This window comes from Rhizopus delemar, genomic scaffold (assembly GCF_000149305.1).
Source record: "Rhizopus delemar RA 99-880 supercont3.7 genomic scaffold, whole genome shotgun sequence".
Classification (NCBI taxonomy): domain Eukaryota; kingdom Fungi; phylum Mucoromycota; class Mucoromycetes; order Mucorales; family Rhizopodaceae; genus Rhizopus; species Rhizopus delemar.
Window position 1 is genome coordinate 2111401 of NW_027137833.1, and position 14753 is coordinate 2126153.

The 14753-nt window shown below is 36.2% G+C and overlaps 7 protein-coding genes across 7 annotated transcripts; 5 read left to right on the plus strand and 2 right to left on the minus strand.

Annotated features, from left to right (window-relative positions):
* Positions 1–1340: 1340 nt before the first annotated feature.
* Positions 1341–1749, plus strand: RO3G_10017 (uncharacterized protein; the record flags this gene model as incomplete). The annotated part of the gene is made up of 2 exons (XM_067664602.1): positions 1341–1367; positions 1417–1749. The coding sequence occupies 2 exons, from the start codon at positions 1341–1343 to the stop codon at positions 1747–1749; spliced, it is 360 nt and encodes a 119-aa protein (XP_067520703.1).
* Positions 1750–4198: 2449 nt separating this feature from the next.
* Positions 4199–4741, plus strand: RO3G_10018 (uncharacterized protein; the record flags this gene model as incomplete). The annotated part of the gene is made up of 4 exons (XM_067664603.1): positions 4199–4288; positions 4343–4414; positions 4479–4580; positions 4634–4741. 4 exons carry the CDS (start codon positions 4199–4201, stop codon positions 4739–4741), a joined length of 372 nt encoding a protein of 123 aa, XP_067520704.1.
* Positions 4742–5687: 946 nt separating this feature from the next.
* RO3G_10019 (uncharacterized protein) lies at positions 5688–6003 on the plus strand (the record flags this gene model as incomplete). Its single annotated transcript, XM_067664604.1, has 2 exons — positions 5688–5852; positions 5893–6003. The coding sequence occupies 2 exons, from the start codon at positions 5688–5690 to the stop codon at positions 6001–6003; spliced, it is 276 nt and encodes a 91-aa protein (XP_067520705.1).
* Positions 6004–7054: 1051 nt separating this feature from the next.
* RO3G_10020 (uncharacterized protein) lies at positions 7055–8287 on the minus strand (the record flags this gene model as incomplete). Its single annotated transcript, XM_067664605.1, has 3 exons — positions 7055–7285; positions 7485–8170; positions 8230–8287. The coding sequence occupies 3 exons, from the start codon at positions 8285–8287 to the stop codon at positions 7055–7057; spliced, it is 975 nt and encodes a 324-aa protein (XP_067520706.1).
* Positions 8288–8647: 360 nt separating this feature from the next.
* On the minus strand, positions 8648–10422 carry RO3G_10021 (uncharacterized protein; the record flags this gene model as incomplete). Its single annotated transcript, XM_067664606.1, has 5 exons — positions 8648–9511; positions 9559–9747; positions 9792–9923; positions 9972–10160; positions 10213–10422. The coding sequence occupies 5 exons, from the start codon at positions 10420–10422 to the stop codon at positions 8648–8650; spliced, it is 1584 nt and encodes a 527-aa protein (XP_067520707.1).
* A 632-nt stretch (positions 10423–11054) lies between these two features.
* RO3G_10022 (uncharacterized protein) lies at positions 11055–12643 on the plus strand (the record flags this gene model as incomplete). Its single annotated transcript, XM_067664607.1, has 4 exons — positions 11055–11223; positions 11275–11568; positions 11664–12356; positions 12441–12643. The coding sequence occupies 4 exons, from the start codon at positions 11055–11057 to the stop codon at positions 12641–12643; spliced, it is 1359 nt and encodes a 452-aa protein (XP_067520708.1).
* Positions 12644–13064: 421 nt separating this feature from the next.
* Positions 13065–14331, plus strand: RO3G_10023 (succinyl-CoA ligase [GDP-forming] subunit alpha; the record flags this gene model as incomplete). The annotated part of the gene is made up of 6 exons (XM_067664608.1): positions 13065–13116; positions 13173–13279; positions 13336–13452; positions 13505–13937; positions 13987–14130; positions 14183–14331. The coding sequence occupies 6 exons, from the start codon at positions 13065–13067 to the stop codon at positions 14329–14331; spliced, it is 1002 nt and encodes a 333-aa protein (XP_067520709.1).
* Between the last annotated feature and the right edge of the window lie 422 nt (positions 14332–14753).

The following is a 14753-nucleotide window of genomic DNA, read 5'->3' on the forward strand; positions in this document are numbered from 1 at the left end:
TAATTACTATATAAAATACCATCCCCAACAACCGTTATCTTTGATTTTTCTGGTTTTTTATGAATTACAAACACAGTATCTGGTGGTGGTGTAGGATGATAATATCTTGCTATACAATAAAGTAAGAAGAATATAACAAATAAATAAAATAATTTACATTGATTGTGTGTATAATCCATAGACTGACGTACTCTTTGTCCATTTCTAATCAATACGCTTTGTGTCTGTCGCGTATTTTTATCAACTGTTTCCCCTTCACTCATTTCATAATATATAAAGATTGGGTTGATAATAAAAAGAAAAAAAAAAAGAAGCCCAACGTTTTTTTTTTTTTTTTTTTTTTTTTTTTTAGCAATAATTTGGCTTAGCCAATCATGAAAAAGGAAAGTGTTTTTTTTTTATCGAAATGATTTTCCCATTTTTTTATGCATGAGCGGGTTAAAAACAAAAGGGGAAGGTTTCCAATGAATTTACGCACTTTTTCTTTTTTTTGGGATCCCGAACATGTTACGCTTTTTATGCGTCAATTTCTCTCTTTTTACTATTGATTCCGTATCGTTTCCTAATGTTAGTAAAGATCAAGATATTTACAAACGTTTTGAAATCAAGTTGTTAACAAGAAGAAAAATATTGAAATTGACCCTATTCACATAGAATTACGCTATTAATTATTCAGTAGTGTAAGCAATGATAATAAGATTGACGACACAAAATGATTAGAGTGAAAGGAAATTAAAGACAGTTGGTTCATAATTGAAACATACACTCGGTAAAACGCTTGTCCGTGTACCAAACCAATCTAAACTACTGGATGAATAAGGCAAGTGAACACTATAGAGAAAGATGTTGATTATAAACTGAAATGAGTCAACAAAATACATGATTTAATACACTGGTTCAATTATAAAAAGAAAGAGAGAGCCTTTTTCGGCAAAGATTATTAATAGCTGTGGTGAAAATAAAATTTAAAAAAAAAAGTGAGACTCTGTTAGTGATTGGTTTAAAGAAAAGGACATGAATGGTGGATGAATGATTAAAATGAAGTATTTGTTAAACCAGTAATAAAGCAGGGAAAAAAGACAGAATCCAATCATTAAACACACAACAAAAAAAATTCATTGGAAAATCCCTGTTGTTCTCCTTTATCATTTGCATATAAATTATAGCCCAGAAGGTTCTCTTTAAAATAATTTTATTTTGTTTTTGTGATTGGTTCAATTCTCCTATTAAGAACACTCATTTATTCTCTTTATTTTTATTTTCGGCATAAAATTATATTTACTTTATAAATCGAGGGAAAAAAAAAAGGCATTTTTCTTTTCTTTTCAATTTAAATAAAAATGACACAACAATATGATATGTCTAATGTAAGCTTTATTGTAAAAGCATGAACAATCGATTTAACTTTTATTCTAGTTGGCTTATAGATTAAAGGCTCGTTTGAGTTTAGCCAATTTTAAACGAGAACACGGATGTGAAAGCCTTGATTTGCTTACTTTAGAATCAAGTCTAAAAGAACGCGTATCAAAACCAACATCAAGTTTAACCAAATTAAATATTCACGACAAGAAACGAAAACGTTTAATAACTTCACAACATCGACGCTTTTATCCTCTTTATATGCCACCAAATCATATACCTATTTCCAATACAAGATATGAAAGAAAATTATCAGCTACACTATCTTCAGATGATGAAGACGCAGCTCATCTATTAGTCATGATGCATCACAGCCCTACTATATCATAAGCTCATTCTCATCCCATTTACATATACACGCATATACACTCATACACTTTTGTAAATATCCTTTTTTTTTTTAAATAGACAACGCATCCTTTTATTCAAAACCAAAAAAAAAAAGGTTTATTTACACACGTTTTTTTTCCCTAAATAAAACACGTTCATTTTTTATTATAAAAAAAAGGGAGAGAAAAATTAATTCAAAACAAACGCTTTCCTTTCTTATCTTTTTATATTCAAAAGAAAGGATCGATTCCTCTTTAAAATTAAGTCACTACTTAAACATAGTAATGACGATCATAAAGATATGACGATCATAAAGATAGAAATGTTTTATAATTTTAAGCCCATTTGATTCTATACAATCAAACAATTGAATTCAAAATCAAAGCACTTTATGACCCTTTCAGTAAACAAGTGTCGGTTTATTAGTCAATAAAACCCTTTTTCTACTTTAATTGAAATGGCACAAATCTGGATTGAATAGAATCATATTAAATCAACATTGAGTCTATCAGACATGTTTCATCTCAGCTTTTTATCAAAAAGGAATAAATCCAATATCCCTTTTATTATTTCAAACCTGTTTATTCAACCTCATCTTATTCGAGAGCACAACTGAGGTGAACATGAGGTGTGCTATCCCAACTGAAATAAGTGGGATTACTATAACTTTAGAAAAAAAAGATAAATATCTGATAATGAAATAACATTTAGTTATTCACACTACATTATCTTATTAGGCAAACGATTCTTTATTAACTGCAAATTAAAAGCAAAAGTGAATGTATTTTGTGTTATAAACAATTGTTATTTGCAAAAGAAGGTAAAGATGACATCTTTTCATAACAACAAAAATAGAATTGTAATCTGATATAGTCAATACAAGCCGTCATATAGCTCAGCATAACATCTTTTACAAAAAAAAAAAAAAAAAAAAAAAAAACTCAAGGATTTAGTACTTTTGCATGTGTTTCTTGTACAAAAGCTCTACAGCACACTGTTCTCACTTTTATTTTTCGTGTGTTTTTTTTTTTTTTTTTTTTTTTGCTAGAAAACGAATTCAATAAAGACTAATAAAAGAAACATGTTTGTCTTTATGGCTTTTCTTGTTGGGGAAAGAAGAGTTAGCACGGATAACATGATGTTCACAAAGCATGTCATGTTGGAAACCATTTCTTTTTCCCTGCAAATAGCAAAATGGTCATAAAAGGACTTTTACGCTTCTTTGATTAGAATCTGAAGCTGCCACAGCAAGAACTAAAGAAGGTTAGTGAAAAAGATATAAAAACTGGTTGAAAAAAAGGGGAGTATTTCATTTTTAGTCACAAATACTCAAATGACCAGTTGTATGAATAAGGCTGAGCCCATAGAAAACAAGCATACAACTCTAGCATTCTTGTGTTGCCTTCAGATTTCAGTGTTATATTCTAAAAGATCAGCTTCTTTTAAAAGCAAGTGAATAGCCTTTCTATAAAGGTTTTTATAAAAGAAGATGTATCATTCAAAACTCGTAATGAAAATGAAGCTTATCAGCGTAAAAATACTGTAGACTACGAACAAATTCTGACCTATTCAGTTATACCCTCACTATAAAATAATAGTCGCTGTATTCCATATGCATTTAACAAACAATCAACAATAGGCTAAATAAAGTTTCATTAGCAACGTCCAATCAACTGATAGACTGCTTTCCTGCTAATTGATAGCATTGATGTCTTGAGAGAACATTGTCTTTTTCAACTGCAAAAGATAGCAAGCTTTTGCAACTTCTATTAACAGTGATACTGTGCCTAGAAACTTAACTAGAAGAGAGCGCGCACTTGAAAATCATAGTTTCTATTGTCAATGCCATCTACAGAATCCTTAATACTATAATTCCTTTTGGATGCCGAGTATTCCTTAGACCAGCGTTTTCTTTTTTTTACAATACAGAAAGAAAATAAGGAGGTCAGGAACTTGTTTCAAAGCCAAAACCCATCCCAATGATCATTTTCGATTTAAGGGGCATGCTATGGCTTTGATTTCAAGAAAGAAATTCAAAATGTAAGCTTTCCTTTCCCGCAGACAGGCTGGATAGCATGCCTCTTGTAGATATCGATTTAACAAAATCTAGAGTAAAACGGGTAGGGATCTTTTGTACGATCGAGAAAACAGTGGTCAGGACTACAAAAATGCATAGGAACAAGTCATGTTGATATCTTTTAGTGAGCACAAGTCTCGATGAGCCAAAGTGGATTCCCATACCGCTTATCATCAAAACAAAATCATACATCTTTGCGCAAAAAAACGCATGGTAAACAAAACATCGATCAGCAGAATGAAGGGAAAAACCAATTAAATCCTTTGGTTGCGTCACTTCTTCACGATGATTTGAAGTACCGCTACATAGTCATTACGAACAAGAAAAAAAAAAAAACTTTTTCTTCATCTCGTTTATTGATTTTATACAAGAATGGCTGATATTAACGCTGTTGCTGAAGCTTTTGTAAAGTTCTATTACCAAACTTTTGATAGTAACAGAGCTGGCTTGAGTAATCTTTATGTAAGCTATAGATACATTTTGCCTAAAAACGTTTCTTTACTTATTCAACCTTAGAGGAACGAATCTATGCTTACTTTTGAAGGTCAACCAGTGCAGGGAATGAACGCGATTGTCGAAAAGTTAAACGTAAGTTTTCCCTTTCTATTCACCTTGGAGTGTGTGTGTGTGTGTTAAAAATACATTGATATAGAGCCTTCCTTTCCAAAAAGTGGCTCATCAAATCACCTCCTGTGATGCTCAACCCAGTGGCCCTTCTGGTAACATTGTCGTTACTGTCACTGGTCTTTTGGTGGTAAGAAAAACAAGAAAGGCATAAAGAAAAGAGATTAATGTGTCTTTGGTTAGGTTGATGATAGCCCTAATCCTTTGATGTTTTGTCAAACGTTCCAATTGATTGCTGAAGGTGCCTCTTATTGGGTATACAATGATATCTTCCGTTTGAACTTTGCTTAAAATTAAAAATAACGGAAAGACAGAATAAAAAAGAAAAAAAAATACACCTTTTTGAGTGTTTCAAAATGAATGAATAGGGTTTATGATCCAACAACATTTGCTTATTTATTTTTCAAATTTTTTTTTTTAAAAAAAAAAAAAAAGCTTTTTATTATACAACATCCTCTTTTTTATTAATAGTTATTGATCCTATAAACCGTTTCTTGCTCTAGCAGGATCAACATTGAACACGTCTGATGTACCGCTTTTATCCATAAATTGGATAGTATATAATGTTGATCTCTTGTACAAGAATCCAAGGACACATTTTGAGAAATAAATGTCAGATTTTGAATAAAAACGCGTTATTTAACATGTCTAACAAACCTTTTCTTTTAAGCCAAGGATGAAATCTATGTTATTTAATGTCAAGCCATTCAACTTTATAAATATGCGTTCATTTGCATGTTCCTTTTCTACATACTTGGTATTGATACTCCGACGTGAAAGATGAATGCAAGAAATCAATCTCCTTTTCACACTTCATACACACACAGACACACAGTAGAATTCAGGAGAGAAAAGACGCCAATTGAAATAGAGTATAGATGAAAGATATCTCGATTTAATTATCTTTTTGCTACACATGAATAAAGCATAGCAAAAAGGTAGCTCAAACATCACTCCTATACACATCACATCAAAAAGAGACACACTTCCTCTGTACCAAGCAATGATATATGAATCAGACTCATGATCATTTATCTCTCATCACCTATTTCTCAGTGAAGGGTGTCATCAAAAAAGTAGCACGTTTTTAGCAAGAAAATTAAAAAAAAGCCTTCATAAAATTTAAACTTCCGTTTCAATAAAACTTATCATTTATAATACAATTTATACAATCAAAAATCATCATTTTTTTCAACTTTTTTTTTTTCCCTTCTTCTTTCCCTTTCTCTTTTATGAAATGAGTGAAACAAAATCATGCAAGAAAAGCAATAGTGAAGTATCTGCCACTGTATGTTCCAATTGTGGTACAACGACGACCCCACTTTGGAGAAGAGCACCTAATGGCGACATAATCTGTAATGCCTGTGGACTTTACCTCAAGGCCCGTCATACCCTTCGACCGGTGAGTATGAAACGAAGCGTGAAGAAAGCCGAGAACACAGCCTTACCGGGGACATGCCCAGGGGACGGACAGTGTAACGGGACGGGAGGATCAGCGTCTTGCAAAGGCTGCCCGGCCTTCAATCAAAACCAGGTCGCCAAACATCCACTGATCTGTGCCAACTGCCGAACGACGACCACACCGCTTTGGCGTAGAGACGAATCGGGTAATACGATATGCAATGCGTGTGGTCTGTACTATAAACTCCATCATGTTCATCGGCCGGTGAGCATGAAACGGAGTGTGATCAAACGAAGAAAGCGGATTGTGGTGTCTGAGCAGGGCGAAGAACAGGAAATCGAGGAGGAATCCAGCGATGAGGAAGTCCAACTGAAAAACAAAAGAAAGAAGGTGATCAAGAGCACCCTGTTGTCCGTGCCTTCTTCTTCTTCTTCGCCCGTGCCTCCCATTGAGGATTACATTGAACCCAAACGAAGCCCACTACGGTCCCTGCCCTCTTCCCCTCCCTCTTCCACCAGCCATCCCCATGCTCGATTACCCCCACCGCCAAGGACGCCACCTTCCTTCAATCGCACCTTGCCTTCCATTCCAGACATTCGAAATCATCCACGATTCGATCCGATCTTTGATTACCGATCGACCCCACAAAAGCACTTGCCGACCCACAGCAGGGGCTATGAAGATCTAATAGAATTTGATGATGCCATGACACGGCTAGAAAGAATACGAAGACGGGTGCCCAGTGAGCAACACCGGACACTGTCCAGTTTAACAAACGCATTACAAAAGATTGTGATTGAAGCAGAGAATATATTGTATAATAAATAATAATCATTAGGGTTTCATCTTTTTAAAAGACGACGGTGAACGTGAAAAGGGCGTGATGTGATGCACCGTAGGGCTCTGGGTGCTCTGGGTGGATGCACTGATTAAGGTGGGCAGGGAGGAGGGTGAGGCATGCCGCATCTTTTTCTGGGCGGTCTCTCTCCTCTCCCACGCATCCTGACGGTCCTCATGATCCAGCGCTTGATGCCAACCACTGATCAGACCCAACCTGACCGTGATCTGAGCGACGACCTCTTCCTCTTGTGTGTTGTGAACAAGACAGGTCCGGTCGTCCAGGGTCCGGTCGGTGAAGGCCAGGTTCTTGAGTGAGATGAAGCCCGTGCCAGCGGTCTGTTTCGTATGCTTGTCCATCATGATCAAGTTGAGTTTGATCTGACTCTGGCTGTCCAGCCAGTTTTGGATGTCGACAAGATGACCAGAGAGTGGGTAGCACGACCTGGACTGGTCTGGGCTACGGGTTGAATACGAGGCCGCGGGTGATATGTTGTAGGTAGAAAGAAAGGACCAGGTGACATAGGGTCTTTTAAGCTTGGAAGGATGATTTGAAGAGCGAAGGATGGTGTGGTGGATGTGATCTGCCTGTAGGACTTTAAAGTAAAATGTGTACTTTAGGCTGCCTCTACCGATTTGATGATAGGATTGCTGTAGCATCGGTTTACTGCTCTTTTGTTCACTTTTTTCTCCAGTTGGATTAGAAAACACATTGATCTTTTGTAGCATGTCTGCCAACTGTTCAATGTTTAAATCCATCAAGGATGATTTCGTTCTTCTTAACGTCGGCTGTACCTTGACTCTTTTGTCTTCAGTCACCTTCTTCTTTGGTGGTTGCGGTAGTTGAGTGCCAATGATAGAAGTGATCTTTTTTCTTCTGTTATTGGATGATATGATACTGTTATTACTACTGCTGCTATTACTACTTGAACAATAACTTTGATTTAAGACAGCATTTGTCATTTTAGGAGTAGGAGGTGGTGATCTTAACTCGATGCAAGGTGTACTGACCCTTGAAGTACTATTTGTATTGGCTGCTGTATCTGGCATAGCCACATAAAATAATCCAACCTTGACCTGTTCTTTTCCTCCTCTGGTGATTTGACACCAATCGCCCTTGTCAGCTACAAATTTATAAATGTGTTCCAAATGATGTGCGGATTTGGATACGACCTCCTTTGCCTCTGATATTGATAACTGTATTTTATCCATTATTTCTGTTGCTGGTGATGAATCCTTGTATACTTTTTTTATATAAAGTGTTGTGGTTGCCTTTTCTTTACGTAGACGAACGAGTTGTTTTGAAGAGATAAAATAGACAAGTGAAACATGAAAGGCACAGGTACCGTCTGTTTGAATATTAACTGAAGGAGAAGATATAAGTGTGTCTTGTGGAATCAAGTCGTTAATGGAAGAAGGTAATTTCAAGTCAAGTTCTGTTTCAACTTTAATCGAGTAATCGTCGCTTTTAAAGTATCGTCCTTTGAACAATAAAAAATTAAAATTTTATTTCTTTGTATATCTTCTTTATCTACTTTACCTTCTTGTATTGTTACAAGTAAAGCATATTCACATGTTTTTGTTAATAATAAAGACATAATAAAGCTATATACACTTTTTGATATTATTAGGAGTAAAAAAAAAAAAAAAAAAAAAAAAAAAAAAAAAAAAAAATCTATACTTGGGTTGGGGGAACAGGATTCATTGTGGAACCATTTTTTTAAGTGTCAGGTGTCGTATTCTTTTCAGCCATCTGCAAAATGTTTATCTTTTTATTGTTATAAAGTACGCGTGAAAAAAAAATGCTGAAATACATTCATTTTCTCCCCCTCTTTTTGATGGTCTATTTTTACGCGTAAAAGATGAATTCATGTATTAAAAAAAAACTTTTTTTTTTATAAGCCCATTTCAAAATAACTAGACGAAATGTGTTTATTGCACTTTATTAAAAAAAAAAATTAGAAATTGAATCCATTTTGATTCGATTCATTGTGAAACATAAATTGACCATTCTGTGTATCGGGAGCCATTTCTGCATCCACACCTTCTTCATCAGCAAAGTATTTCTCGATCAATTGGTATGATTTGTTATAGATTTCTAAATTGTCATGATTCTGTAACGCATGAATATGATCAATACCTCCACACTCCTCAATCAATAACGAATATGGGTTATATCCTTCCATCGTATTTGACTTTTCTGATTCTCCAACACGTAAAATATTGTCTAAACCGTCCAAAGCGACCAAAATGATCTTATTGTCCATTGATGTCAAAATATTACACAAAGGTTTTATACAGCCTGCGTTCACCAAGTACTTGATCTGTTCAGGTTTATTTAATCCACCCGAAGTCGCGTTACAAATCGCCCAACATGCTTCCTTCTTTGTCTTGGGATCGCCATGGATCAAGATCTGGATCAGTGGTTCAATCAGACCGTGATCGATGATGGCTTGGATTTGAGTTGTGTTGCCTGCGGTAATGTTGGAAATCGTCCAGCAGGCTTCCTTACGAATCGCGTCCTTGGGACTGCCCAAGAGTTGTAAAAGGCCGGCGAGTGCACCGCAATTGATCACCAATTGAGTTTGTGTATCATCACCCGTGACAATGTTGCCAACTGAACGAAGGGTGGGTGTTTGAACAGAGGTCGAAGGGTGATTCAATAACTCGACCAAACGACTTGTCACGCCCGCGTCAATCACGGCTTGAATACGTTCATTGGACCCATCAGACAGATAAGAAATGGCCCAACAAGTATCGATCAATATCTCTTCATCTGTTGAACCAAGTAATCTAGCCAATACACTCAAAGCAGGTGCAATCTATTCAGTCCATTAGTCTTATTTCTATCAATCCAGTTCTACTTTACCAATCTCCATTCAGGTTGAGGGTTTTTTCCTCGGCAGAAATTGGATAGAGTCCAGGTGGCATTACGAATCATGGATAATTTAGAGCTTTCTTCAAAAATAGCTAATAAAGGTGGAAGTGCCCCATTTTCTAATACATAATCACGGCAGCGTGCACTATCACCTGCAATGTTACCAAGTGCCCAAACAGCCTAAGAGACATTTAGCGCCTTGTCCTCCTCTTTTCATCTCTTACCTGCTCTTTCACATCAATCACCGGACTACTTAATAATTCAATAAAATAAGGCACAGCACCAGATTGAACTACAACTTCTGTTTGATCAGCAGATCCTGATGCAATATTCGTCAAAGCCCAAGCTGCTTCAAACTATCCAAGTTGGTTAATGACCCATTTATCTCTACCTATTTTATATACCTGAAGTTGACTATCAGGAGAACGAAGAAAGTGGACAAAGCGTGGTACAGCACCTGAAGCAATGACTTCCTTTATAGGAGGATTTTTTTCTTTTGACAAAAGTTTTCTAAAACCTGTTGTTGCTTGAAGTTGCAACCCACCGTCTTCTGAATAGATGCTTTGAATCATGTATGGAATCTGAGCAATAGCCTTTTTTTAAAGAAATAAGTTTTTTTTATCATCTATTTCGATATGGGCTTACCTCTGCATCTTGCAAGCTAGAGTCTAATTCGTCGTCAGAATCAGCTTCTAATTCTTGCATGTTAAAGTTTCTTCTCTTTGCTAAATTCTCTTCTTTTTTTTGTTTTCTAATTTCTACTTGAGCATTTTCACGTCGACGTCTCACTTCTTCTGGTTTAAAACGACTACGTTCTTTATATGTTCCACGTCGAAGATCACTTGCTGCGTCCATTATTTGCTTTTTGAAATCTAAAAAAAGAAAGAAAAAAAAGAAGAGAAAAAAAAAAAGAAAAAACTATGAATAGCGAATGGATTGTTATTGAATGTCCGACATCTGATGCTGCGAAGTGATAAAGGAAAGGGTGACCTTGGCATAAAATAATATAAAACAGCTTCTATTTTTTTTTCTTCTTCTTTCTTCTCCCTTTCTTTTAAAAAGAAAAAAATTTCTATTTTAACTCATCCTTTTGTAAAGGATAGGATGAATAGATGGTAAATATTCTTTTTTTTATTTTTCACAAGAGTAACACAAGCTGCATTACACAAAAAGAAAAAAAAAGAAACAATAATAACAATGATAGCAGACAAAGAAAATTTGAATTTTTTTTATGCCTTGAATTCATTCAAAAGACATGAAAGCAAAAAGAAAAAGAAAAGAAGAGTAAAAAAATAAAGCTAAAGTGAGAAAAAGAAAAAAAAAAAGTTTGAAGGTGGATCGATAATTAAATAAAAAATGGGGGGGGGAATAAAGAGAGGTTTTTTTTTGTCCGCTTTTATTTTAATATAAATATACTTATTTTTTCTATCTTTTTTCTCTCTCTTTTTCTTTTTAACAAAATTTACGTTACAAACATATACACAACTATGGCAAACAATAACAACAACAACAACGATATACCTTTATTAACTACCCCTTTTTTACAATATAATATACCCAGTAATTCTAACGAATTAGATTTTCACTTGCCATCTCGTACTCCACTTCATGGTCTAACAGTTGCTGAATGGGCAGGCACAAAATTAAAAAATCACAGTAAGAACACATATGGAGCTTTATAGATTATAGTTAACAACTTCAAATTAGATAGTACAATCACATCAGCACCTACAAAAGAAGATACAAAAACAGTACCTTTTCATCATAAATCAAATACAGCTTCAAAAGATACAAACGATGACAATAATTGGAAAGATGTTTATCGTAATATCAAATGCATGGATCAACTCTATGATGCTTCTTTTTATTCATGGCTCAAGTCTGAAGAAAATGTGTTGGTCACAGCAATGTATTTACATCGTATTGCCAATGAATATCCTCTAGTTCGTATCGTCAATGCTCTTAAATGGCTTATTAGTGATTGGAGACTAGAGAGTATCAGTACACTTGTAAGATATGTGACAGCCGATTGGTGTGATGAAGTAGGCAAGTATTTCAATCCACCCTCACTTTTAAATCTAAACAATATTCATTAGGTGACCTACGGAGAGCTCATCTTTTGCGTCACTTGACAAACAGTTGGGCGACTCAATATACAACCACACTCATCACCATGGTCCTATCATCTGCGCCTTATGCATCAGCCACTCACGCTCAGCGAGAAAGTTTCCTGCGAGTTTTTACCAAAGATTGGGATTTTTCAAAACTATCCGAATTCTTCATGTATTTAACAAGTCCTGCCAATATTGATTATAAAGTCAAATGTGTCATGCTTCAAGAAGCGGCTCGAAGAGAACGAGAGGCGTTGGGTGCCAAGTTGTGTAAAAAGACACAGCAGCAAAATGACAGAAGACATCACAGGAGAACATCAAGTAATGACGTGAATGATATCAAACGTCTCAGGCTGTCTACACCTGATTTGGAACATGCAGAGCAGGAATCGACAGATCACTGTGCGAATATCCTTCATTCAAGATCAGTCACTTCTTCTCCACCACCTTCCCTGTCAGCAAACACGAATGGCAATAATGAAAGTACTACTGCTGTCAGTAGTCCAAGTACAGCACACGGCAATAACTGTACAAGTGGTAGCAGCAATCATAACAATCATAACGACAACAGTGGCAGTAGTCATAGTAATCATGATTTTGTGGACTCTAGCAATCACAGCAGCAGTGACAACCATAGTAATAGTCATAATCTGGCAAGCAGTAGCTCTAGTAACCAAGGTAACAATAAATTTCTAAAAAAAAAAATCACACGTCAATTAACCCTCGTATGAGCAGTAGCTAATATGAACAACGCTGCCACAGACCATCATGAGCAACGAGATGTATTTCTTTATCCTTCTTCACTTCATGGTTTATCACATTTAAGAAGAAGGTCAAGTTCAATTGGATCTACAGAATCCTGCGATATCATAGAAGATCCAATGGATGCTGCATCAGAAACAACGATGAAAAGAAGAAATGCTACTACATCATCTTCTACTCACGTTTCATTTTTTACTGAATAAACATTTATTTGTTGATCCCCAAAAAAAAAAAAGCAATACGCATCTCATTGGCGCGTCACTGTCCTCTTTCTCCCCTTTTAATCAGTAGATGATCTTTGAAGACACCTTCTTGCCTTGTCACACTGAATCTCTTGATTTCACCCCTTCTCCTCTCATGGCCTACTTTCACAACAACCCATACTTTCCTATCATTCGAAAAAACAGAATCTTTTTTTTGTGTGTGCAAGAGAATGACACAAAACGACTTGTATGATCTGATAGCTTTGAAAATGAAAATTTACCCGAATTCTCCCGAAATGGCTATTGACAAACTACAAAACAACGTCACTCGGCTTCCTTTCCCTTTCAGTGAAAGGACCTCAAAAATTTTGAAAACTTTTTTTTTCTTTCTACTTTTTTTCCCCTGGTTTTAACATTCAAAATGCTTTTTAATACCAACATTGCTTCCAAAGTCTTGCGCTCCACCGCTCACGGTAAGACTCCCCCAGCGAAAATAGGATGGGAAAAAAAAATATTCACGTGAAACTAGTCGCTCGCCGTACTTATGCCAACAACGGTGGTTACGAGTCCACCTACAAGAACTTGATGATCAACGCTCAAACAAAGGTTATCTGTCAAGGTTTTACCGGTAAACAGGTAAGACGCAAAACCAAGAAAAAAAAGAAAGTGTAGATTGATAGGATTGGATCTAGGGTACTTTCCACTCTGAACAAGCTATTGCTTATGGTACCAAGATGGTTGGTGGTGTTTCACCCAAGAAGGCTGGCCAGACTCATCTTGGTCTCCCTGTCTTTGGTACCGTCCGTGAGGTAATTTAGAAGCGCGGGAAACGGGAGGGTTTTTAATCTGTGTTCTCTCTAGGCTGCTGAAGCTACCAAGGCCGATGCTAGTGTTATCTATGTTCCTCCTCCTGGTGCTGCCCAAGCCATCTTGGAAGCTGTTGAAGCTGAAATCCCCTTGGTGGTTGCTATCACCGAAGGTATTCCTCAACATGACATGGTGCGCGTTAAGCAAGCCTTGATGACTCAAAGCAAGACCCGTTTGGTCGGCCCCAACTGTCCTGGTATGATCTCTGCTGAACAATGTAAGATTGGTATCATGCCTGGTTCCATCTTGAAGCGTGGTAAGATCGGTATCGTCTCTCGTTCAGGTACCTTGACTTATGAAGCTGTTCAACAAACGACTGATGTTGGCCTCGGTCAAACTTTGTGTGTCGGTATCGGTGGTGATCCCTTGAATGGTACCAACTTTATTGACTGTCTCAAGGTCTTTTTAGAAGATGAACAAACTGAAGGTAAAGAGAGATGAAAACAAGAGAAGGGTGATGTTCATATGGAATATAGGTATTATCATGATTGGTGAAATTGGTGGTACTGCCGAAGAAGAAGCTGCTGAATTCTTGAAGCAATACAACTTGTCTAGAGAAGTTCCCAAGCCTGTTGTTTCTTTCATTGCCGGTTTGACTGCTCCTCCTGGTCGTCGTATGGGTAACGTAGATGCTACTGATAAAAAGTACACATGATTCATATTTTCTTATAGGCCATGCTGGTGCCATCATCTCTGGTGGTAAGGGTGGTGCTCAAGACAAGATTGCTGCCTTAGAACGTGCTGGTGTCCATGTTACCCCTTCTCCTGCCAAGTTAGGTGTCACCTTAGAAAAGGCCATGAAGGAAGCTGGTTTGGCTTAAATTCTAAAACAGTAAATATTTATTTATTTTTACAACACCAAGAAAATGACCCTTGTACGGCTTCCTTTTGTTTTGTGTGTCTGTATAATTTTAGAATATGAACAATACTCTTAACATGTATTAGTATAAAACATCCTCTTTTTTAAAAAATATATATGCTCATTTTGAGATACACTGAATGACTAGAAAAATAATATGAATGAAATCATAAATGTTCAAATAACGCGTCGTAAAAGATGCAGGACACAGTTTCTTTTTACCGTATACAATAGGGTTGTGCTATTGTACTTTTAAAAGAGAAAAAGGCTTGCATAAAAAAGCTTGTGGATATTCATATTGATATTTCCAAAAAAAAAAAGCATTTGCTGCATTTCTTTAGCCAAGCCACCAAACCCTCTTGCCAAAAATTTTTTCGGCTTTCA